At 39.1% G+C, this 26,866-nt stretch overlaps 1 protein-coding gene and 1 non-coding gene across 2 annotated transcripts; one reads left to right on the plus strand and one right to left on the minus strand.

Moving 5' to 3' along the window:
• Nucleotides 1-440: 440 nt before the first annotated feature.
• LOC103814545 (uncharacterized) lies at nt 441-20,097 on the minus strand. The gene is made up of 4 exons (XR_007777954.1): nt 19,962-20,097; nt 8,412-8,492; nt 1,620-1,659; nt 441-511 (listed from the first exon to the last, which is right to left on the minus strand). It is a non-coding gene; the product is annotated as an uncharacterized LOC103814545 (transcript).
• Nucleotides 19,830-26,866, plus strand: MSTN (myostatin). The gene is made up of 3 exons (XM_009088136.4): nt 19,830-20,301; nt 22,132-22,505; nt 24,561-26,866. The coding sequence occupies exons 1-3, from the start codon at nt 19,929-19,931 to the stop codon at nt 24,939-24,941; spliced, it is 1,128 nt and encodes a 375-aa protein (XP_009086384.1). The 5' UTR covers nt 19,830-19,928; the 3' UTR covers nt 24,942-26,866.

Below are 26,866 nucleotides of genomic sequence, written 5' to 3' on the forward strand. Positions count from 1 at the left end.
CTTAGGGCACAACATTGATTTCTAGATCATGATTATTTTTGGAATGTCCCATCCTCCTGCTCTCAAAAAAGGTTTGATAGCTTTTAAATTTAAGTTAAAATACAATAGAGTATAGACGTAAAGTCTAATTCCACTTTCTTGTATGAAGAGATCCTGAATATCTAAAATAGGTTGAACACGTTGCTATCAGTTTTACTTCATTTGGTGTTAGCTGGATGTGCATATACTGCTATAACTCAAGGAAAAACATAAAATCAGTGTGTGCACTGAACTCTGTACCCATTAAAGAACTCCCAGCACTCTGGGATTATCACAGTGAGACATTTGGGGAAGGACTTGGTTTCTTGGTTTGGTGTTTGTTTTTTTTTTTAGTGATAAAATACCTCATTTAGCAGCAGAATTTGAAGAACATGCTCAGTTTCACTCACGTACTTACACTTCAGTGTGTCCTGCAGGACTTCATTGGATAGGGGCTGAGTTGCAGAAATAAATTTCACCCAGTCAGCAACACCTGTGCAAAGATATTTAGAACTGCTTAAGTCACCATATTTGCAAAATTTTCCAGGAAAAAACCCCAACATTATCTACTTAGAATTTGTCTAGATGCTTGAAAATGTGCTAAGAAAATAATTATGACAAAGTTACACTATAAAGGCACTCTGCTCAAAAAAATGAGATAGAATATGTGAACATTTTTTTCTCCCATAGAAAAAACCTATACTTATCATCAAAGTAAAAAAGAAGAAACCAGAATCACAGAATTATTTAGGCTGGAAAGCTTCTGAGCTAATCAAGAAGAGGATTAAAATAAATGACATGTTTCTACACAGCACAAATGTTTATCCAACTGAATGTAATAGTTGTTAAATCCTGTTGTTTCAATTTGTGTAATTAACCCAGAAATTATTAGAAAGTTTTTAATGGAAATCTATTTGGGCAAATTTAGGAATCTTTAAAATGAAATTTTTGCTCCTGGGGCTTTCCAGGTTTTGTGTCCTGGAATGGACAGCGGTGCTGACTCCCTGGGACTCTCCAAACTCTCCCCAAGGGCAGTGAGGTCAGTGTCTCTGAGGAACCACAGAGCAAAGACACCCAGAAGATTCAGAAGCAGACAAGAAATTGAGTATTATTTCTGACTGGAGGTGACAGTTTCCAGAAGAGGGGAATTTCTTCCAGCAGGGGGAGATTGCAGCGAGCCCGACCTGGGCTCTGCAATGCCAGAGGAGTGCAGCCTGCTCCCCTGCTCACCCCGACCTCGGCTCCAGGGCTGCTCTCGAGGCCATAGCAAGAACTTGGGTTGTTTTTCCCTAAGAAACCTTTCTGCATGATGGCTCCTTCTGTGGCGTCCACAGAAGCCGGGTGCTAGATCACCACAGCAGCACTGCATGTTCACCATGGAGCAAACCAGAAAGAGCAGCAGTAACCCCCCTCCCTGGGAGCTCTGTCTGGGGAAGAGGCAGCTCTAGCTTGTTCAGTCTGTTTATGAAACTGGAGGTGGTGCTTGGCAGGAGTCAGCAGTGAGCCTGAGCATGCACTGACTGTGAGAGGCAGAGTGCACACCCAGGGCCCAGCAGCAGCCCTGGGGTGCTCTGCACCAGCCTGTGCTCTCAGGCACTTACCTCCAGCTGAGCAGAGACCATCCCCATCCCATGGGCAGGGCTGGAAAACATAAATAGATACAATAAATACCAAATCTTATTCACTTTTTTTTCAGATAAGGAAGTGTACCAGCCACAGAATATTCCTAATTTATATGCAAGTCCTCTTTTACTTCATTTTTCACCAGTACCTAACAGCACTAAGGCAGGAAACCTAGGCAGACATGCAAACTGCAGCCCTGGAAAACCCAGGCAGCAGCACAGCAAGAGGATTAACCAAATATGAGGCATTAGAATATTGCAAAGAGGATCAAAAGAGATTTGTGACTGAAAAGCCACCCACCAGAATTACAGTCAGCTGAGAAGCTGGACTGAGAGAAAGTGGGTAAATGTTTTGCATTTAGATGTCTCCTAGAATAAACTTAAACTTCAGGATGTGCACTGCAATACAACACCAGATCAGGCTTCCCTGTGACATGGAGATGCAAACAAAGCCACCTTCTTTCTACACTGAAAATCATAGCTTTGTGACAGTCAGATATTAGCTGGAAAAAAGCAAGAATCACATAGAAATATGGTCGCTGGCAGGCCTAGAACAAAGAGCCCTGAGGGCAGCAACAAAGCAGCAGCTGTACAAAAACTGCCATACAAAAGGAAACAATGCAGAGAAGTAAGAGGAACTTAAGGCCTAATCTTGCCACAACATTTCCTTCTCCAAAATAAAAGTCACTGTTGGTGTTCCCACTCCAAAATGATACTAAATTTAATTATTAAACAGGAAATTGCCTCCCAGCAGGGATGAAGACAGACATCACTGCAGGCGAGGCTGTGGCTCAGCAGAGCAGTGACACACTACAACCCTGCTCCTGCCAATTTGTGACATCTGTGGCCATCAATGTACTTAATGCAGGGAAGTCATGTGTTTCAGAGGAATGTTGTACCCACGTCTGCAGCTCCAAATTTTCACAGTGAGATCAACATTATTATGAGCAACAACTCCTCCCTTTCCCTCCTCCTCTGCTTTGCTTTCACAGCTTGCTTTGGCCATACCTGCCTATCCTTATGTCCATCCATAAATCTTTCCTTCCTCCTCCTTTCTTCAGATCCAGCAGGAGAGGGCAGGGCATGAGCAGCCAGGTGGGTGTGTGGCTGTTAACTGAGCTTAACCCACCACATTATTTTATCCCAGCTTTGTTCAGAGTAAGGCATTCTGCCCCTAAGATCTAGTTCTTCAGTAAGCCCCCAAACCAGGGGGGGTTCTCTATCAGATCAGTTTCTCCACCTTGAAAGATGAAGCAGTACAAATATATAGAAGGGTGAACTCTTGCTACCATGAGAGCAGTGGTGATGGCTTTTGCTGTTTTAAGAACCTGGCCCACTTCTGTCAATGCTGCTTGAGGGCTGGCCTGCATCCCCCCTGGCTTTCAGGGATATCACAGGCAGCCCATAGAGAGAGCACCAAAGATTGTTCTGCCATGCAGAACTGGTCAGTGTGCTCAGGAGCTGAAATAAAACTGGTTCCCTTTGAGCACAGGGCAAATGGATTTTCAAATGAGCCAGAAGAAATGAGCCAGAGGCTGCCTTAGAAAGAAGCTGGGGTAGTGACTCCCTGAGAGGATACATTAAAGCCAAGACAGGGGACTGAAGGATACAGAGGCTGAGGAATTGCATCCCTTGGGGAGATTTATGGGTGACTGACTCTGAGCTATTGCTGCTGTTGAAAACTTCCATTCCCTTAAATTGCCTTGCTGGCTGAACTCAAGCCCTCTGTACTGCTCCTCATACACCAACATCACCTTTTGCAGTGCTAATAGCAAATAAATTCCTTTACAAAGTCACAAAGTTACTTCAACTGTCACTGAAATGAAAAGATAAATTTGAAATTAATTTTCAGAAGAGTCTAATTTACCAACAATGTCATCGTGATTACCTCACATAATAAATATTTTGATATCTCTAGACATTATTCAATACCCAAATGATCTTATTTGAGATACCATCCAATATTAAATGTCCTTTCCACTCTATCATTAGGTTTTTCAGCTGCATCATCTTCAAATCAGAACTCTTGTACACAGGGAAATTTATGACATTATATAGATCAAATAGAAAGATGCAATAATAGTTTTTAGAGGTCATAACTAGAAAAATTACCTATAACCACATAATGGCAAAGAAGAAAATAACAAATTTAATTCATGCTAAAGGTAGATGCCCATACACATAACTTTGCAATCTGATTTCAAGAGAAAAAAAAACTTTTAACAGGAAAGAAGTAATTTATTTGGGGGGACACAGCTGTCTTGAGGACAACATAAGCAATAGAACAACTCTGCTGAAATGTTAGTTATGGATGGTCTGTGTAACACTCAATACTCAGAGATTCAACAGAGCATGAACTCACATTTCAGGAGCCCTTTTGGAACTAGAGTTCTGCTTCAAGTCTCGTTTTTCTCAATTTCTCATTAATTTTGTGATACCCATTCCTATATTAAATATAGCAGTGGAAAGAATATTTCAGCTATGGAGTTAGATGGCATAAGATTGCTACACATTTACTTTATTAAGGCAGGGCTTTGAAGAAAAGCTAATCTTGAGTGCATATAAAAAAAAATATGACTAAAAAGACTCAAAGTATTTGATCTGTTAATATGCATCATTCTAAACAGGCCATTGAAGCTTAAGATCATCTACTGCTAAAAAGATCTAAAAATTGAGAAAGCATCATTTGAATAGTAAAGGGTTTATGGAATAAGCTTTGGGATGGAATAACACCAGGATGAATATCTCAGTTTTAGTGTTAATTGGGATACAGTGTTCACCTTTGACAGGTGGGGGTTGCACCTGTAGCTTTGGGACTGGCAGAGGCTGCAGAGCTAAGCCAGGGCTGGAGCTAGGGGCAGGTCAGACCTGGAGCAAAACCAGACATCCACAAGTACACTGCCAATATGCCCTGAGAAGTGATGCCTAAGCATTGGGTTAGGCAAAGACAAATAGGGTTTAGGCTGCAAGAAAACTTGGCTCTAAGGCAAAATCTTGTTTATAGAAGCCTGCCAAAAAACCACCAAGGCTCCAGAATTTATCTGTGGAAGTTGAATGGCAGGGGCTCCAATCTCCATCCATTTTCCAGCCAGGTCTGCCTTACAAAAGAGCATACCTTGGGCAGTATGATGCCTGGTTTGTTATCCAAGCAGAAGTATATATGAGAAAAATGCCATGAGTATTACATGAGAATTAAACCTCTTTGAATAGGCCTCTGGCTGTTTTAGGGTGCAGATATCCTGGATCACATTGGTTTGGGATGTGGCTCTGAGTTTTAACAAGGACAGATATGCACAGACAAACACATGGAGTTTTGTAGCCAAATAATCTATAATCCAATAGCTCCTAAAACTAGAACATGCCTTGCAGGGGTTTTCAGTATGATTCTATAGTTATGTTTTAATAAAGTAGTTAATATAGGAAAATAAAATAATCTCTGAGAGACAAATTTACAAAAAACCCAGGGAGGCCATTTGATGCCAGGTGATCTCCCAACAACCCTATAGCTTAATATTAACTGGAATAACTTCTCACTCTCTTTCTGGCTGTCCCTTCTTCCCCTTTCCCTCCAGTCAGAAGTCTGCTTTTTGATGTCTGAACGAAAGATTGTTCATCTCACACAGTTCAAAGTTCAAGATCCTACTTGTACGTGGCATGACCTCTTACTAGATGGAAAACTGCACTCAAATACAGGCTTTGTGATGAGAGGCCAACAACTGGATGCAGTTTCCACAGCAAAACTTGTGTCACTTAGCTTCAAAACAAGCCTGCATTTAGTGAACTAAAGGAGTTGTTCAGTGGCACAGCCAAGAGCTCACAAACACACACAGTCTGACAAATTCTTTTCAGCCAGCGTCAACAATATCTACAGACAGACAGGCATTTCAAGCCTCACTTCTTCTGAATCAGAGAGGATGAACCAGGATGAATAGTTTCAGCCAAACAAGAACATTTAGAGTTTTTATGTATCTCATCTAGGAACAGCATCAAAGAGTATCAGTAAATAAATAAATAACTAATCCACAAATAAATGAATAAATGACCAAATATGATCCTTTGAGCTTCATCAGTCACCTTTTCCTCTACCAGAAAAAAGATCCTAGGCCAGTCCATCTTGTTTATGGCTGTGATCCATTTCCTACCCAGTTTATTATAGCCTTGATTTTAATTAACAAAGGAGTTAATAAGATTTTTTTCTTCTGAAGTCTTTGTGTAGCATTTTTGGAGGCCCCCATCGAAGGGAGGAATGATGAATCTGACTCCATGTTCTTAGAAGGCTGATTTATTATTTTATGATGCTATATTATATAAAAGAATACTGTACTAAACTATACTAAAGGATAGAGAGAGGACACTTAGAGAAGGTTAGAAGAACATAATTAAAAACCTATTACTCTCTCCTCAGAATCCAACACAGCCCGACTGTGATTGGTCATTAAGTCAAAACAATTCAATGTTGGATAAACAATCTCCAACCACATTCCAAAGCAGCAAAACACAGGAGAAGCAAATGAGATAACATTGTTTTCCTTTTTCTCTGAGGCTTCTCAGCTTCCCAGGAGAGGAATGCTGGGCAAGGAGATTTTTCCAGAAAGTATGACTGTGACAGTCTGTGGACAGAACTGATGTAAAATATACTACATAGAGACCTGCACTCAGTAAAATAACTTTGAATAAAGATGTAGCTGTTAAATCCACTTCTGACATCCCCTGCAGGCTTACAATACAAGCACTCCACTCCAAACATACTGACAGGGACAATAAATGAATGACTTGCATTTATGAATATAACATTATTTCATGGCTGGCACATACACGCTGCTATCACATCATACTGTCATAATATTTGTTTGATGTTCATATAAGGGCACAGTTAAGAAGAGAGTGTTCATCACCTTTTTATTAAGATGACAAAAAAATGAGAACCATCTCTCACTTGGAAGAAGCTTGTTTGGAAATAATTTGAAACACTAGCCCTCTCAGGAGAGGCAGCAAAAATATCTCTTCTATCATCTTACAAGAGTAGCCTGTGAGCCATGTTAATCATCTTGGACTGAAATTTATAACAACATATGGAAGACTTGCCTCACTATTATTAGAAGTTGCAAGTTTCATATGTGTTCCTCAACTAATTTAAGGGTCAGTCCTGCTTCGAACATTATACCCCAAGTAATAAGTGCTATAACAGGTCATTTGCATTCAGGAAATTATTTTTGGAAGAAGCTCCTGCTTGATGCAAAAGGGCAAAGGACACTGGAAACTAAAGTCTAGAGTTGACTTCTCTTGGGCCCTGATCCACACAGCTTTTGCAAGCCCATATGATCTTTTAATTCAGTTTCAAAGGATTTTGATAAGATTGCCTTTGGAATATTTTGTCTTCTGTGATGTTTTGCCAGGTTTTATTGGTATGTATTCATGGCTCTGTGTATGTGCTTCCTGAAGAACAGACGTGCACACAAGATTTGATCTCTGCAACCAGTATTGTGACTTTCTTGTACCTTTACCATGCTTCAAATGTACTGTTATTTCCTCTTTAGAAAGAAGAAAGCCACTTCATGTTATGATACCTTTGACTTGGACTCTGTCTGTATTATAGGCATGAATAAAGAATTTAATGAAAAGCTGTCTGCAACGTTTTTGATATTGTTACAGCTTCTCAGCTCTCCCTAGCAGAAAACTACAAGCAAGGTTTTGTGCTCCCCCCTGCAGTGAATTTGATGGTGTTAGAAATGTTTACACAGGCACATTGATGATGATACCATTGCACTGCAATTGTATCCATACCCCACCCTTCTCCCCAAAATCAAAACACCCCAAGCTCAGTCCTACAGCCATGAAAAGCCATTTTGGAAGGTTCTCAGCCAATTCCAAAAGCCATCACTGAGCATCAGTCAAGTGAACAAAGTCTGTTTATTTAAGCTCTGAAACACTTCTTTTTCCTCATGAATTTTCTTTAAATATGCTGTTCCCACACTCAAGCATACAGCAGATGGAAAATAAATTTATTCTACTTATTTCCTGAACACTGAGCATGCAGCAGGAAAAATCACAGGTGGTGTATACACTGGCTGCATGATACACCACTGGGTAGTAGTAAAAATAATGTTACATTTTACTTTTACCCCGTGAGGAAAAGTACATTTCAGATTTTCTAGAGGAAATAAAATCTTGTTTTGGGTTATTATCTGCTGTAAAATTATATTTAAGAAATGCCACTGATAAAAGTATTTAGTATTCTAATTATCACCCCAGTAAACTCAAGTGCAGTATTTAAAACTATTACATGACTTAAAAAAACTTAATAATACATTGTTTGCACAAATCTAACCTATGCAAATCTGGTTTTAGATTCAAGACATTTCCATGTTATAGAAGTAGCCAGACCCACCCAAAGTGGAATAATTTAGTGCTGCTTTTTAAGAGCCACAGTTCTCATGAGGTTTGGCCATAGCTAAATGGGAAACACTTTGAGAAAAATGCTTTCATTCTGCCCTCCAGTCAGACAAACCTGTGGAGCAAACTGTTCAGCTGGGAGTACTCAGTCAGCCAAAGGAACAACTGAATTACCTGCAAAGCTTACAGGGCTTCATGTTTATTATCCTTTTAAAAAATGGTTGTTATTATTTAATGAGCATGCCACTGTGGATAGCTTAATTAAAAACTTCTCTTCAACATGCTGGTGCTTTTTTTTGTAAATTCCAAATACTGGTGTGTAGAATGAGTAAATATAGGACAACTCTGGTTTATCTACATCTGTCTAATCTATGTTACCTTGCCAGAAACTCTGTAGACATTTGTAGAATATTGTTGATTACTCCATCTTCAGAGAAAGAAACTCCTTGCAGTGTAACCCTAGAGAAGGGAGACAAAAATGATACAGAGCTGAAGCACCAATACCTAAAAAGCAGAGCTATTTACTATAGAAAAAAAAAATATCTAAAGTTATGCATGGAACAGAGAAGGAAGATAAGAAATCACTGATTTCTCATAAAAATAAATAAAATTTTTAAAGGGTCTAATAGATCATATAATGGAATGGAAATAAAAGACACTCCATAGGGGTTAAAAAGACAATACCTTCTACATAACGAGCTCATAGGAGAGGCTACCATGATAATGGATTTAGAGCACCCAGATTTACTGCAGTGTGCACCACAAAGCTTGGAAAGGATTTCTGATCCCATGCTTTGACACTAAAGCCAGACTTTAACAGAGCTCAAGGGGTGAGGTGGCAGATTCTTTTGCAGGCTTGCTGAGATTCCTTGAGGATTATGCAGTTTCCTAGAACCCATGATTTTGGTAATATAAAAAAGGACCTGGTTATATTCAAACAAGGACAGGTTATCTCTGATTTCACAGCCTCAGCCAAAATTGGTGAGGTATTAATTAAACAGCAGAAAACTGAAAAGTACATATTTTTTAGAACATACAGCTTAAAGACAGTTTCCCTGGAAAACAAAAGACACTGGTGAAAACCAGAAGAGAGAATGGAAAGGTAAAGGGGGAACAGCAGCTCAAGTAACAAAGTTTCCATTTCCTGCAGCCATGTTTCCCTTCATACCTTGAACCTGGTGAAAAAGAAGCCCATAAATTTTAAGGAATTAGCAATTAGTAAGCACAGAAATATAAATCAACTGAATGTTAATGCTTAGGGCCCTAAATGGCTGAATTAAAACCAAGAATACAACCCTGAGAGTCAGCAGTGAGATATTGGAAAGATATTTGCAGTACCTCATTACAAAAGCAAAGAAACCTTACCAGGCTTATCTGAAGGGGAATGAAAGCAACGTGAATTCCTGGCTCCCAAGGATTTTATAATGTGGATGCAAATCTGCTCTGCAGGCCTGAGACTCCTCAGACACTCCCAAGAACTGCCCCAGCCCCATTAGCTTTTTGGTTGAGTACAATTCATTAAGATTTGTGTTTTATTGTGGTTCTCTATTTAAACACCTGCTCTTACTGTATCATCTGTAGAGTGCCAAAAGAGGTTTTCCAGGAAAACCCCAAACCAAATGCACTCTATTTTATAATGACTACTAGAAATTTGTGAATGGAGTACCTGGATGCAAACTGTGATGGATATTTCCCCAGTGCTGTGGGGGGCAAATGAACCAGTGTAGATAAGACAAAAATTATTTAAGTTCTTTAGCCATGTCTCAGATCAACCTTCATCACCAGCTGAGCTGAGCCAGTGTATTTGGGCAAGCTGGTTCCAGATCCTCATTTTTGTCCTTGCCTTTGGTTCCCTTTTTGGCATATCTCAGGAATAAAAAAATGTGAGGAAGGTGTCTCTCAAGGCAAAGCTGGAAAATGTACTTGTCCTCAGATGAAATCTGGACAATTTGACTTCCCCCAAATTAAAGCCCAAATAATACACTCCAAGCTCCATTCACTGCTGGAAGATAGAAAAATGTTTGTTTTGCATCCCTACAGCCTGCAGCTGGGAGAAGAGGAGCCACCATTCCCATGCTCCATAGCTGTTAGTTCACAAACCAGGCAGCTGCAAAGGGCATGGTGGTCTTCCCTTAACCTCCACAAACTCCCAGGACTGGGAATGCTTGTGTTGTGTGTTCCTGTACTGAAAGACAAACTCCATGGGGACAGTGCTGTGAGAAAACAGGTGGAAACACCTCCCTGCACCATTGGCTGCTTTTGCTTATTCTGCACATAAAGAGAAAAATTTTGGCCAGGCCACCATGACCCTTCTCCTGTGAGGTGATCCTTTGGTGTGTTTCTGATAAGTGTGTGGGTTCCCTACTGCCCTTCCTTCCAGCACAAGCATCCAGCCAGCCACACTCTGCTCTTAGTGCCTGGTGTTTTCCCAAGGCAGAAGGGTATGGGAAAGGTTGACTGTGATTTATACACTGCAGATGGCAAACACACTCATTGGAGAGGGAAGAGGTGCATAAAGCATGATGGGTGTGTTGTAGGAACTGCATATTAATGCCAGGTCCCAAAGAGGAGCTCAACCCCAATTCCTGGCTCCAATGCACCAGCTCAGGAAGATGGCTGTTTTCAGGAACTAAAACCCTTTCCAAATGCTGCAAACACTCAGAGCATTCTGGGGCTCTAATCCTTTATAAGCTAACTAAAGAGAACACACTTCATACCTTGCTGTATGGAGAAATTAATGACAGATGTGACTTTTTCACTGTCTGCAAACCCCAAATTACACCACTACAGTGAAAAACACTTTTCACTTAGATCCTCTCTAGAAAATAAAAATTAAAATCTGTGCTATGCAGTAGGATTTGCTGGTATTCTGTTTCACTCTGGGCTAACACAGCCTGGGGGCATGCAAAGAGCTTCTTGAATCATAGCACATCATAATGCAAAACTAACATCCTTTCCCATGTAATATGCTTGTTACAAATTGTTCACAGAAGAGGCTACAAGATTGCTTACCAGCTTTCCTCTTCTTGTCACTCTTTATTAGTTCGAAATGGCTGAAAGAACATGAAATGCAGCCCTTTAGAGTGATGTTGAAATTAAAACAACCCCAAAACCTGTTAATCTGAGTTATTATTAAAAACTATTACTTTATATCAATATCAGGTGACTCTAAATGTTAGCCACTGTGCAAGATGTTCCTATCACTAAATAATTAGCATTTCTAACTACAGCATTATTCCTATATGAACTGTAAATACACATTTCATACCGCTCCAGATCCATAATGAGATAAGTAATTCCTTCACATTATTTTGCTCCTGTAAGAAATATAGAGAATTTGTCAGGTAGCCCAGCTGTGGAAAATACTTTGTGCCATTATGATCCCCTAGCTAATGCCTGATTGACTGATGTGAAGAAAGGGCTATATAGAAAGGAAATCTCATTTCTCAAACCATCCAGTTCAATGAGAAAGCTGTTGAGCAGGAACTGCTCTTTTACTTGAATAATTAAACATATCTATGTGGAGTATATGTACACAAACCTATAACTACCTACAGGTGTACCAACATAGTAACTTTTAACACAGTTTAGGGTCTGGTGAAGCAATTTCTTTCTACCAAGTTATTACTGGGATGTTAAAATTTACCACCCTGCTTTCTCAGAGTTACTCATATAAATCATTAGATACATCAATTAAGGTTTATAATTAGCAAAGCAGGCAACTGCACAATTCAATAGTTATTCATTAATTTTCCTTTGTTCTAGAGGCTTTGGACAAAATGACAAAATGCTTCCATTTCTTAATGTTGAGCTACTTCAGTAAATTGTAGAAAGTGTAATAAAGTAATTTGATGCAGTCAATTTTATTTCCATTTTGCATTGCATTCCTAATTGTACCATCAATCTCTTTTATTAGTATGCTCTGGATAGCCTTAAGTTTGGTGATTATATTTTTAATTGATCATAACCTCCGCTTTGTATGCAGCAAGTCTTTTTTCTTCTCAAAACTTCAGAAGCAGTTGTGAAGTTCCTCAGATTTATGTACTGGAAAAACCCTGGTACAAATTGCACTCGACATAAGAAAAGCTTTGTGTGGTTCTCACAAAGTCAGTGGCAAACAAATAACTCCATATCCGTTAATCTGGGTATCCATGGAAAATTTTTCTCCATTAACTCTTCCAGATCTACTCACTAAAAGCCATTCTCCAGCCTTCCTCATGCTGGGATATCTTAAAACCAAACTTTGAAGCAACAGCCACTGTAACAGTTTCAGATTTCCTGTGTGAATTTCAACTTTTAAGCATCCTTTCAATCATTTGCATAGTCAACAGAGAGTATAAAATGTTTACATGATTTCCATGAATGTAGAGCATATAGCCATGAATACAGCAATAGTTGCTTCTAACTCTTCTAGAGTTCATTCTTAAGCAGTTTTACATCTCTGCAGAATGGTAGAGGGGGTTTGAAAGTCTTTTACTGAAGGTAAAAAACCCCCAAACAGGCAATTCCCTTGTGGTTTATCCTTGTTTCCTATCAACCTGTTAGCTAATGCTGCCAACTAGCAGGATGGTGGAGAGAAAAACTTGAAATCCCAAGGATAAAAACCAAAAACCAAAAGCAAACTCGTAAATTTTTAAAACATCAGCCTTTAAAATTGTTAGGAATTGGAAGTGTCTGCTAGAGCAGCCAGAGGCAATTCCCAAGAGAAAAGGGCAGTAAAGCTAAAGCTTTAGCCAGTGTAGGCAGCTTTCCTGCAGTTGATACTCTTATGTGATGCTTCATAATGGAGCTCATAAATGGGAACATCTTTACTGCATCATCAGAGAGTGAACAACAAATAAAGAATGATGTAAATAAAGCAGGAGGAGTCAAAGCTGAGTTTCTTCTTGGATGCCCCAAAACCTTTAAACAGTTGTACTAGTTATGTGAAAATCCTTCAAAGGTACCTATTTTATTTTAAAAAACCCTCAGTATTTATGTTCTTTTCCTCCAAGTGAGAATCAAATACATCAGGAAATTTTACACAGTCTCTGATCTTCTCTTTGTCTTTTAAAACCCTAAAGCAGCTTATGTGATTTCCTGTCTCTGCATTATTTTGTACAGGGGTTTCCATAAAAATCTGATTCTTCGGGGTCTACTTTAAAAGAAGCAGCTTCCTCAGCCTTTTGTGCCTGATTTTGCCCATAATACAATTAAATGACTTTGTAAGGTTATACATTTGTAATCTATTTTATCATAAGAAATAGCTGATTAATTTTTTGCATAGGATTATCAAAAATTTACATTACCAGCATTTTTAATGCCAGGGTTGAATCAGGTAGCCCAGCTCTAAGTTGTAAGTTTGACCTTTGCTGATGAATATGCCAGATTCAAAGGCCTACTTGGATGACTGCAGATCTGAATGTTGCTTGATTTCCTGGAGAATGTTTTACCACTACTTTTCATTCAATCCTAGTGACATTTGCCTCAAATTAGCCTGTCTAAAGCTGGCTATAGACCAGCACATGGCAGAAAGGAAAGAAGCTTAATTTTGCCATAACTTCATCTTATTGATGGAATTCACCTTCCTCAGAGGTCTTTGCTTATGAGCCAGCAGGGCTGATTGACAGAGCTTTAAACTAGACTTGAAGGGAGAGGGGGTAACCAGGACTGGCAATGACAAGTTGTGGGATGACATACCAGGGTTAGAGGGTTGGGATGCAAGTGAGGGCCCTGAGCTGGTGGCTACAGGAGACACTGGCTCTGCTGGAGCACACTTGAAATCTGCAGAGATGAGCCAGGGGACTGTGAGGTTGGAGCCAAGATGCGAACGCCAGAGAGTTTGAACCTCCTATGCATTAAAAAGAAGAAAAAAGAAAAAGAAGAAAAAAAGAAACGAAAAGTAAAAAGAAAGAGGAAAAGCAAAAAGACTTCAGAGCAGCCGCCCTCGCTTCCCAGCAGCTGCTGTTCCAGAAGAACCCAGCAGAGGACAGGCCACTCACACAAAATCCCTGACCTCCTGGGGAGAAAATCCCTTCCGAAGAGCTGTGCCTCGGAGAAAATACAAGCGTTCCTGTGGCTAGTGATGCTGAGACAAAGTGTTGTGGTATTTCAAGCACTTTGATTGTGCAAATGCACAAGTGAAACCTCTCCAAGCACGGTAACAACTCCTGAGAGGAATCCAAGGTTTCCCATCAGTGATGCAGCAGCTGACACAGCTATTTTAAAAAGACACTGAAGATGAAAGTCAGGATGAATGTCAGGAATTTTGGGTAAAAGCAGAAAACCTACAGCTGTAAAGAAAAGAAAGAAAAGACAGCATCCATAAGAAGGGCAGAACTCTTAGAATTAAGTAGATATTTAACAAGGCTCTTTTACAAGATGTAAAATATATAGACAGCATCGTAAAGGAAACACAATAAAATTTTGAACACAAAAAAACTCAGAAAAACTGGAAGCTTTCACTATAACTGCATTCTTCCTTAAAAGCTTTTAATGAACTTAATGTACTTCCCTACCCTTTCTAGGTTTCATTTCAACTATTGTATCAGGTTGGTTCTGGAGCAAAGTCTACTGGAACATGCAGGAGAGGAAAAGGCAACAGGACATTTTTGGCCTAATTCCACAGGCTCAATTATGCATGGCAACACAAAAGCTGCTGGCAGGAGAGAGATGGCCAAAAGCTGCAGGTAACCCTGTACAACTTCCCCAAAGCCTATATTCAGCAGCATGTCTTGGGCAAACTGAGAGGTGCATCATGGGCTGAAACAGCCACAGCAGCCCTTTCCCCCATTTTATCCATTGCACAATTGCATACCATGGCTTGAGAGACACTCCTTAGCAGGCAGGACTCACCAGTGCAGCACTCACAGCTTCTGAGAGGAGGAAATCATCTGCCATTTTGTCCTGGTACTCAAACCACAGACCCCCAAAATCCCAAACCACTGAATGTCTTGGGCATCCATACTCTGAGCCACACCTGCTCTTCTCCTGTGTGAAATAGGATATCTAGAACTCAGAACTGGTAAAACCAATGTGGATTTCTTTCTTGGTAAGCTGAGGGAGTTAAATATTCATACCATCAACATCTGTGAAGTTGACTTCCAGTAGCTGATACAACAGAATGTTTAGAAGGTTATGTATGACAACTTCTTTATAGGAAAAAAAAAATATAGCAGAGGACAAACTCTTTCAGGCCATTTGTTCCAGAGCAAGAACTCACATGAGTTACAGCTTTCATATTTTAGTTCATGATAATAAGTTTAAAAGTGGCTGTGTTTGCCTTACAGTAGAAGCATTTACATAATGTAATTTGGATGATGTTTCCATAGGCATTTTGTTATTGCAAGAGCTCTTTCTAGGTGTTTTATAGGCATGGTGTTATAGCTGTGTTTTGGTTCAAAGTAATGCATTTATCTTGTGATTCAGAGGGCTAAGAGAAAGCAGCTGGTGAGCTGGACTCATAGTGAAGCACTTGAAACACCCTAACTCCAATACATTTTATGATACGTCTGAATTTTTCTATTCAAATTTAACTGTTCCAAACAAAATAACTGCACAAACATCATTTCCAGCTTATAGCAGCAAAGAGAGATGAGTCCAAAAAGATTTAAAATGGAGTTTTCTATCTATTGCATTTTGCTATTCTTGAATTTAGGCTCTGTGCTGACAAAAGTGAGAGAAAAGCTTAGTCAATTAGTACCTTCCTCAGCAGCTCAGGAGGAATGTTATCTCTTCCTTATAAGCAAATCAGGGAGAGAAGCCAACTGGTTCAGAGGTAGGACTTGACATCAACGGAAATAGCAATCACAGATTTACAGTGCATTTTGCAACACCTGCTTGTTTCTTCCAGTTCTGCCTCCTGAAGTGAATCAGTTATGAGAACTATTTCATTTAACTTGAACAACAGAATAAAGAAAAGTGAATTTCTGGTCCTGCAGGCTGCAAGGAAGTTTGAAAATGAAGCCCACAGCAGGATGAAGTCGTCCAGTTACTGGCAGAGTTATAACCCATGTCCCTTTCCTCCCCTGCCAGGAAGGCAGCTCCTTCATACTCCTGTAACTCTCCCTTTTCTCAGAAATGTCCTGGTTGCCTTCCATGTCCGTTTGGTCCTCCCCCAGAACGAGCTGAGCTCTCAGCTGGCTGTCCCTGGGCGCTCTGGCTGGGCAGGGGTGACAGGCTGCGGATGCTCAGGGCGAGCGGCACGCTGAGCGCTGCCGAGGGAGCGTGAGCTCTCTGCCTAACGAGAGCCTGCCAAAAAGGATGGGTAATGCTTGGGCTCTGCTTGCCTTCTCCTCAGGGAGGCCATTAGTAATCTCCTTTTCCTCTGCACAGTCACTGTTTTTCCACATAACTTGCAGTTACAGCATGTCTTTGAAACCTCTTTATCAAATTTGTAGGGGTGGGTTTGGTTTCTTTTCCCTTTTTTTCAACTTTTTTTTTTTAAGGTTTTCCAAAAGCTCATAGTGGAATGGGGAAAGTAGAGAAGTTGCCAGGTAGACAGATGTATGCCTTTTTCCTTTTCAAAGGAACATTCTTGCAGTGCTTGATTTTGGGGGCCTGAGCCATGATCTTCACATAGTCAGGATTGGGAATACTATTCACTATTGGCAGGCACAACGGGTAGAATGACACAAATCCCAAAGATAATATTAAAATGCCATAAAGTTCAGTAAGATGTGCATTTCATTTTTAACTCTTCTTTAGTTTTGCTAGTGATAATGTGTTAGGGTTTTGTTGTTATTGGGGTTTTTTAAAATATTTTTTTGCCTAGTAAATTTTAGAACAAATTTTACCTGGTCTCTTCATCACTAATTTTTTTCTGTTCTATCACCTACTTCTGTAGTCATCACTTTTTATCACTTGTAGTCATCACAGTTTTTTTCAAAAGCACTACAATGCCAGTCAGATAGAAAAATAAATCACATTCTATCATTATTATAAAATAAATTAGATCCTTCAATAGCTCCTGATCAAGTGCAACTCTTTGTGCTCTTTCCTAAATTCTCAAAACTTCAGAGAAAGAAAGAATAAACCAGCAACCAGAAAAGATATTCTAAAATATTTTAAAAATATTCTACTAACAGCCTACAGTTATTCACAGTACATATGAAAGGCACTTTATGAGGGAAATGGAAATATTGCTCTCTGTTATGCAGCTGCTGGTGAATCCTGGGGTGCTTTTGTCACCTCCAGTCTCTGTGCCACCACTCCAGCTGCTATTGCTGCCTCCTAAACAGCGGTGCTCAGCAGGGTCTGTTTGCCACCACATGTCACCTGAGCCCTTGCTCTGAGCTCCCTGGGGATTTGAGCTTACAGGAGAGGGCCTTGGCCCTGCAGCCATCACTAAATGCTGCACAGAAAGGAGCAAAGGGACTCTTGCTTGCAGATTAATGGACTCTCTGCAGAAGACTGGGAAAAGAACCTTGAAGCTCTGCATATTGATGCTCCCAGCCAGAGCAGGAGGACTGGCAGGAGAAGGAGTGGGTGAGGTCCCAGTGTGGCTGCAGAGCACAGCCCAAGAGGGTCACAGTGCTGAGGCACTCATGAGAGGGGCAAGAGAGGTTTTTAGCCATGATTTTTTAGCCATAGTCTGCCAGAACACTGAATTACTTTCATTTCAATGACTGCATCATTATTTCCATCATTACTGATGGACCATTACCTTAAACTCTTTCTGGTGTGAAACCTGGTACCTGTCGAACTTCCCAGTTGGGGTAGATAAGTTAACTTAAAAATAGAGAAATAATTAAAGTTTAGCTAAGTTTAGTTTAAAATAGAGAAATAATTAAAAATAATTTTATTATGACACTAACTGTAGAAATAGTAAACAACCTGCAACTTAAATCCCCCCAAAATTCACTAACAGGTCAGTGCTTTTCAGAAAGTTCTTACTGTAAATCATCCTATGCATCTTCCACAAAAACACATTTCCATCACTTGAAATGCACCAGGAGTCTGTTTTAAAGATGTTATAGGCATGGCAGGCAGTTTCTTGTTCCAGTGAATCGTGGCCCATTTGTGGTACCACATGCTGAAAGTGGCTGCATTGTCTCTGTGTAAAAACCAAATGCTCAGGAGCTAAGGCAGCAAACTGCTTGCTTTAAACATGGGTTTTGGTTAAAATCAGAATATCAGGGTCTGACCCCAAAGCTATATGCCTGGAATGTGTGAGCATGATACATCTGTCACTTCATCAACTTTACATCAGGGCAGGACAACCAATTTTAATTGAATACTTCTGATTTATGTCACTGGTTAAGAGCTGAATATCAGGCTCAGTTGTGTGGTATACAGTGAATCTGCACGCCCTGGAGAGGTGATACAAAAAGAATATGAATTACCAGGCAGAAAAAAAATAAATTTCAGAGTTCTGTCCACATCTTTACTTATACCAGTGTTTTTCCTCTATGAACACATGCAAAACCCCTTGTCTGACATATTTTTAGGAGTACTCAGAATGGGAAAAGAAAAGAAACTCTGTGAGAAACTGAAAATTCAGTCCTAATTTAGGCATATTGCATGAAATTCCAGGATTTCCCTTTGCTGTAATACACAGATTCCAAATATTCAAATATATACAATACATACTAATTCCAGGATTTTTGTTTGCTGGGACATGCAGCCTGTCTTAAGCAGTAAACCCCTCACCCCCCCCACTCAGTGTGAATTCCATAATTATTGCTAACAGCTCATCAAATATGAACTACATATGATTTTAAGATCAAATGTAAGATTTTATAAGCCATAACCTATGCAATCACACAGAGATATATCTCTCTAATGCAGAAAGCACATTAAAACTGTATTTTTAACATAAAAGCAGTACATAAGAGAATTTTTAAGTATGTGAGAAGAAAGTAATAAAGCACAGATATATTACTCAGTCTGGCATAATACAGAGACATTTTGAAGAGAAATAAAAGGTTACATGAAAAAAGAAGATAAATACACAGTAGAGATTTGAAATATTTCAAGTCTTTTAATGCTTTCACTAATAACGAAAAAAGCAAGTCAAACTATTCCTGTCTAATATTAGAGTGAGTAGGTAAAGATATTCCTTAAATATACCTTTGCTACTAAAGATACTTAATTTACTGCCCAGAATTCTGGTGACAGCGTGAAGAGGGGGCAGACTCATTTTTCATTACTGACTGTTAATTCAGTAAAGGATTTGTTCTGTGGATTTTGATATATGCTAAAGGGGTAAACAAATAAGACAGGCATTTGTATCGTGTCAGATATGCACAAAACCTCCAATATTGCTTTAGCTAGTGTCTAGGAAAAAAAAAACCCAGTAAGGTTTTCTGAAATAGGAACTGCTGAATATATATCAGTTGTTGAACAACATAAATTAGTACTCATTGCAAACCATTTCTAAAGTATCATTTTCCTGCCTGCTAAAAGAAACCCCTCAGGATTTTCTTTTAAATAGAACAAACTTTCAAGTCAGAAAGATTGGTAGAAGCCTAAAGCAAGTTCAGAGCAAGGTTTCTCTTGATTCATAGTACAAGTATACAGTTGGTATAACATTTAAGAATGACAGTGCTGTCTTTCAGTACTGCTGCCCACAATACTTGGAAATATATCCTTTCAGAATGTGAAGGCATATCCTCTGCGAAGTACCCAGATAAATCAGTTCACCCTTGGCTGTAACTAAATGCTGTCTAGTGACTTGTGATCGACAGGGCTTTACCCTCTGACAGCCAGATTCATTGTTGGGACAGCAACCAATCGTCGGGTTTGACGACATGAGCCTAATCAAAGTTGGAGTATAAAAAGCCCCCTTGGAATATATAAGGTACACCAGTGTGGCAAGCTGTCTCTCAGATTGCATTTGCTTTCACGGATCTGTTTAGTACTGAAAGGGGGAGGGGGAAAAAAAGAAGGCAAAAGTGCTGCACTGAATGTGAGATCATGCAAAAGCTAGTGCTCTATGCTTCTATTTACCTGTTCATGCTGATTGCAGTTGATCCGGTGGCTCTTGATGACAGTAGTCAGCCCACAGAGAACGCTGAAAAGGACGGACTGTGCAATGCTTGCATGTGGCGACAGAATACAAAATCTTCCAGAATAGAAGCCATAAAAATTCAAATCCTCAGCAAACTGCGTCTGGAACAAGCTCCTAACATTAGCAGGGATGTTATTAAGCAACTTTTACCCAAGGCTCCTCCACTGCAGGAACTGATTGATCAGTATGATGTGCAGAGAGATGACAGTAGCGATGGCTCTTTGGAAGATGATGACTATCATGCCACCACCGAAACGATTATCACAATGCCTACAGAGTGTAAGTAACCCTGCTTCTTTAGCCTCCCCCTGCCCCTCCGAGAGAGTTGTCTCCCTGCCGTAGAGCCACACAACTCCTCCTCAGGCTCTCCTAACAGGCTGCTGGCTAAAGTCTGCTGGAGGGAGGGAGGAGAGCCTTAATTCTAAAGAATTGGAGCCAGGTTCAGATGACCGTGTGGCGATCCTTTGTTTTACTGTTCGGTTTTTGGATCCTTATAATGTGTGTGCCCTGTAGCACTTAGGATTTGCCCATTGCTTTAGAAAGCAAAGGGAGATCTGCAGTTCAGTCAACTTCACTATCTGCAGCACTCGGGGCATTTCCTCTCACAAATATAAAGTACAAGTGCAGATAACAAGAGAACTAAATTTTTGTGAGGGAGGTTTCACTGGCCAGTATTTTTAGAAGGAATAGAAATCAACAGAAATGCAGCTTAGAGCACTACACCTACCTAACTGCAACATGCTACAGCAAGTGCAAGCAGAGAGTTAAATTCTTGCCTCTTTGCTGATCCCATAAACTAGCACCACCCACCCCGGAGTTAAAACTATATATTTAAAGCAAATATGTCTGTAACAGATTAAATGTAAAAAAGTCCGGGCTATAGAAATCAGCTCATGTAATCGTGCCAAGGAAGAATGAAGGCATTTACTAAATGAGCAGATTCTGAGTTATCTTCCGAGTGCTAAACATCTGCTATGCCTCCTATCAAGTATCTTTTGCACAGCTAATACTGTAGTATCCTATGTTCTTCATCAGCTAAAGTATTCGACTATGGCAGCTGTTTTTTTAAATAACACTTATGAATATGATGTCAAAAAGGAAAAATATGACAGGACATATAAGGCATGTTAGCAGTTACGGATAGCATTATGATATGCAGACTAGAATAATATCTGCTGCTCTCACCAGCTAAAAATGAACACACAGATGAAAAAGTAAATTTTTTTCAGATGAATAAGTAAATTTTTCAACTTAGTAATTATTAAGATGGGCACTTAATAGCATTATTTTACTGCAGCCTTATAAAAGCTTAGGTCTGCCTGCATTTTTATTCCAGACTTTTATGTTCAAGGGTTTATAACTATTTTTAATCAAACTGCTACACATTTACAGTGACTGAAGAAAAGTCGTTGTATTGCATTGCTCTGAGTTCATTTCCTACTTCTTATAAAAAGCCCTTGAGCTATTTTAAATGCACTAAAGAGACAGGTATCTTAAGTGGTGAGATTTATGAATGTTAAAGTCCTGCACCATTTAGGATTAGTACTACCCATTTTATCCTGGCATGGAAAGATCTTGCCATGACTAGGTATGACAGCTGCATCGTAGGCTACAGGAAGGAGGAATGCAGCACTGCATGTGACTTTCCTCTAATATTATTCAAATGAAAACAAAATGATCCTTATATTAATCCCCTCAATTATTTTCTTCCCACTGAGAAAAGAAATATAAGTGTTTGTGCAGTTTGCCCAGGGCTGTATGGTCTGCAGCAGGCTGAGGCTTTGGAGTAAATTAGAAATAGCTGGATCACCACACACGTGTTGAGTCAGCTTATGCAAAGTTGCTATTCTGCATGCTTTATGAAGGTCCTCAGGAGGTGACCAGCAGAAGTGAATTGGTAGTAGGTGATAGAGTAATTTTGTTGACACCCACTAAAGTTGCTGTAGAGTGTAAACCATAGAAAATGAATTAATAAAATCCACTTTGCTACTGGTACTCTTTATAACATATTGTAATATTTTTTATAGAGTCTGAAAAAAATAGTCAGGTTTATATACGTATTTTTTCTTGTTCCCTGTTCAGTAATCTGTTCTTTCCATTCATTTATAGCTGATTTTCTTGTACAAATGGAGGGAAAACCAAAATGTTGCTTCTTTAAGTTTAGCTCTAAAATACAATATAACAAAGTAGTAAAGGCACAATTGTGGATATACTTGAGGCAAGTCCAAAAACCTACAACGGTGTTTGTGCAGATCCTGAGACTTATTAAGCCCATGAAAGATGGTACAAGATATACTGGAATTCGATCTTTGAAACTTGACATGAACCCAGGCACCGGTATTTGGCAGAGTATTGATGTGAAGACAGTGTTGCAAAATTGGCTCAAACAGCCTGAATCCAATTTAGGCATCGAAATAAAAGCTTTTGATGAGAACGGACGGAATCTTGCTGTAACTTTCCCAGGACCGGGGGAAGATGGATTGGTAAGTCTATTTAGAAAAATCCCATTTCATTGAAAAGCATTTTAGCTCTGTTTTAAAGATAAAATGGATGCATTGTTTAGGGAATGGAAGATAAAAGGTCTGTGTATCCAATTCTTTCATTCTTTGCTCTCTGATCATGCCAAAAATCAATAGCTTCCTCTGCCTCCCTTTCCCTATCTAAAAAATTGAAAGAAATTGCAGTATTTCAGAGAGACATTGCAAGGCATTAACTACAAAAGGTTTTGTCAATTACTGATGGATGATGCTATCAAGCTAACATTGTTTTCAATTTTGAGAGCAAATACTGCTTGATAAGCAGCTATTTCACATAAAGTTAAAGAAAAGTCTTTAGAGTCTTTCACTGGTTAGGAAAGATGCCTCCAATATTGCTGAGATGCAAGGGAATTCCTACATACTCTCTTCGCATATATTTTCTATTAACAACAAAAATTGTCTCTTTATGAAGGTGACTACAGATCTTCTTCATAATGTTAAGTCCTTTACATTTTAGTATTTGGTAGAGTGTGTCATTCTACCTATTAGCAGTGTCTGAATAGAGACATTCTGCTTGAGACAGTAATCAAGTCATGATGATAAGAAAGTGCACCAAATAACTGATTTGTTTTTATAAGAACAGATGAATAAATTAAATCTTAAACGTACCTACAAGTACACCTGAATAAACCTGAAGTGAAATTACAGCATTTCCCTTGCTATTTGTTTCTGTAAATTACTAATCATCTACAACCTATACAAATTTCTAAACTTATCAAGTGATACCTCCTTTTGCATAAAGTATGAAGAATATTATTCTACTTTTACTTCTATGTAGTAGATGAATCTGTTGGTCACAGAAACATAGAAATATTTAGGTTGGAGAAGACCATGGTGTCCAACCATTTTAATGCAAAATTTAACTTCACAGCAGTACAATATAATTAAAAAGTGTTTAAAAGAAAAACTCTGAGATATCTTAATTGTACATCCAATATAAATGTGGATCTCCTGTATTTGAAACATGCCAGCTGGATATCATGATCAGGAATATCCTCACCACCTCTATCCATTCAAATGATGATACATGCAGATAACCCATGGCTATCATCATCAATAAACAAAAATTTCAGTGGCAGAGCAGGGTTAGAGGCACAACTGATAATGGGAGAGGAAATCTCTCTTCCTCTCCAGCAGCTCCTAGTACAGGGTGCTCCTTTCACCAAACACCTCCTCATATAATTTACCTTTGCAAAGAGCACTTCCAGCAGCTCCACAGCTCACAGGTATCTGGGGAGAAGGAAACCTGTGTAACAAAGTTAGCTGGGCTGTTATTCCTGAGGAATGTTCTCTATGGGATGGCCCCAGCAGGACCAAGCCAACTCACGGGGCAGAAATCAGTGTGTGGAAGGCAGCAACTTTGGCAACTTTTTTCAAAGTCACAATCGTGGAAGTTGCAATTTCTTTCTGGTCTCAGTTGGTGACTGTGGAAACACACCTTCCATAGGAGGCATATGGCTTAGGGATCTGCCAAAAGTACATTCCTGGCCACAGGACTCTTCCAGGAGTCAAAATATTTAGCTGCCCCTCCAAATTCATTCAGTCATAGCATTCATTCAAGCATGGCAGCAATAGAGGAGCAACTTTCATCCTCCTTGGTCTGGACAAAAAACTTTCCTTGATATCCAGAAAGCGTGAATTCAATATGATTTAATGAAGGGAATTTCAGAAGGATTCACAAAAGCTCTTATTATGGAGTTTAAAACGAAGTAAAAATCCACATTAAAAGTAAAAACCCAGCATCCTCCAAATTTCTGAAATGTTCTTATAGCAGTTAATGAATGTTAGCACTCAGACAGTGGTGATTGCAGGGACAAATACTCAGGTATTAAAGCTCTGCATAGAGAAACAGCAGAAAAATGCAGAGATAACTGTAACAAATTCAGGTCAAATTTTGTTTGCAAACTTCATTTCAGAATATTAATCTGAAATATTTGCATGTTTTTAGTGAACTTGGGCTTACCTCAGAAATGATTCCAATTCCTTCTCCTCTTCTCGCAGAACCCATTTTTAGAGGTCAGAGTTACAGACACACCAAAACGGTCCCGCAGAGATTTCGGTCTCGACTGTGACGAGCACTCCACAGAATCCCGCTGCTGCCGCTACCCGCTGACGGTGGATTTCGAAGCGTTTGGCTGGGATTGGATTATCGCTCCTAAACGATACAAAGCCAACTACTGCTCCGGAGAGTGTGAATTTGTGTTTTTACAAAAGTACCCGCACACCCACCTGGTGCACCAAGCCAACCCCAGAGGCTCGGCAGGCCCTTGCTGCACGCCCACCAAGATGTCCCCCATCAACATGCTGTACTTCAACGGCAAAGAACAAATCATCTACGGCAAGATACCAGCCATGGTTGTAGATCGCTGCGGCTGCTCGTGAGATCCTCGCCGGATCCACTGCTTCACACATCGTGGAAGCTACCAAAAAAAAAAAAAAAAAAAATTAAAAAAAATTAAAAAAAAAGGAGAAAAATAGAAAAAGTTATACCCCCTCACCAGTGTTTCAAACTGTGAAGTTACGTACACAAGGCATTGCCGACCTCCTGTGTGCTACCAGCAGTAGTTACAGAACGTGAACTAAAGGACAATGTAATTACCTGATGGCTGTTTGTGAGCCAGCAAAAGAGAAAAGCTACAATCAAAATCACCGGATTTAATCCACAAAGTTCTTGCATTATGAGGGAATCAACATTCAGTCATTTGGATGCAAATTTATATGCAGGTTTCAGTACACATTGGTAATCAAAAGCAAGCCCCTTCTCACCTGAGGACAGAAGGAGCAGGCTTTTAGGTTCCTTTCTTCACAGCTTCACTTAATATCACATTTACAGGAACATATATACCGGTAACATACACTACTACACAATACCACCAGAATCATCCTTAAACACTTGAATATATAGAGCAGACTTATGAAATGTATCAGATGAAATTCCACATAAATGGACAAACCCTGAAATTAGGGATGGCATGGGGTATTTAGCGTGTTTCCATTCCTTTTTCTCATTAGTATGTTAGCAATCAATGGCAATGGTGCTACGTAAGCAGGCTGAGTAAACAGAAAGATAGTTATATAAGTGAAGGAATTTAGGCTTAATAATGAATTTGCCCTATCCTCAGGTACACTATTCAACATTCTCAAGAAATAGATATTTTTTAATTGAAAAGGAATAGTTTTCTAGACATGGAAAAACAGAAGGCAGCAGAGAAATCCAACATTCAAATTGCAATCCCACATTTTAACCTGCCTTTGCAACATTACCGTTTGCACTATGGTAAACCAATGCAAATAGTTGGTTGCTACAGATATTGTTTAAAAACCACTTTGATATAACTGACTTGTGTAATATGTATGCATCAATATTTTGTAAATAAATGTTTATTTTTTAATCACTGTTGGTATATGTTCATCACAAAGAAAAGAATGGCTTTAACCTGTACTTTAGTTTAATAAACAAACCCCAATATTCTCTTCATAACATAATTTTCTGGATTTTAACACAAATAATATGTAGGAACAATGCAACAAAGTAAACCATATGTTGAGGATTATTCTACATTTTATATGTTTTTTACATTGGTATGAGCCATCTAGGATAAATGATGGCTGTTGACATGTTTATAAGGTTCTTTGGGTTACTGTTTTTTTTGGTCATTTTGATCCACAATTGAATTTCCATATTTTGAATGTTATGTTCATAAATAATAATGGTACCACAGAAGATTGCTATTAAATGCATTTTATTATATTTAAAAGTTTGCAGCAAAGTATTTTCTGTATTTGAGTAAACATAGTACATGGATTTCCACACAAATTCTGTACATTTTCCTTATAGTAAAAAATTGTTAATTGAAATTAAAAAGATCTATTTACTATAAAGTCCATTTTATTTCACATGTGAAATAGAACTGATAAACCAGGTGTTTGTTAAGACACCACAATCACTGTTAAAACATCTTCATGTTAGTATGATGCACGTTTTTGTTATATTCCAGAAATCAGTTTTGAATTTTCCTTTGTGTAAAACCACCCTAAAATTGCGAAACTGCTTTATTTTCTTCCCTTTCTCTTTTCTATATTTTCTGCCTCGGTGGTAAATATTTTGTATTGATTTTTTTTTTTTTTACTTTTTTAAAAAAATTGTATGTGAGGACATTAAAACTTAAAGTTTGAGTGATGAGGTTTGAAATTTAAAAGCAAACAGATTTTCTGCAATTTCTTTTGAATGATTAGGAGTTCTGCTAAAGCTGTGTCCAGGCATCAAGCAGATGTTTAGCTTCTCCCGATACAGTTCACCAGAGCAG

This window comes from Serinus canaria, chromosome 7, assembly GCF_022539315.1.
Source record: "Serinus canaria isolate serCan28SL12 chromosome 7, serCan2020, whole genome shotgun sequence".
In the NCBI taxonomy this organism is placed as follows: Eukaryota; Metazoa; Chordata; class Aves; order Passeriformes; family Fringillidae; genus Serinus; species Serinus canaria.

Coding starts and splice junctions, on each gene's coding strand:
- MSTN (XM_009088136.4), top strand. CDS start 19,929: ATGCAAAAGCTAGTGCTCTATGCTTCTATTTACCTGTTCATGCTGATT. Junction 20,302..22,131: donor TATCACAATGCCTACAGAGT/GTAAGTAACCCT, acceptor ATTCATTTATAG/CTGATTTTCTTGTACAAATG. Junction 22,506..24,560: donor GACCGGGGGAAGATGGATTG/GTAAGTCTATTT, acceptor CTCTTCTCGCAG/AACCCATTTTTAGAGGTCAG.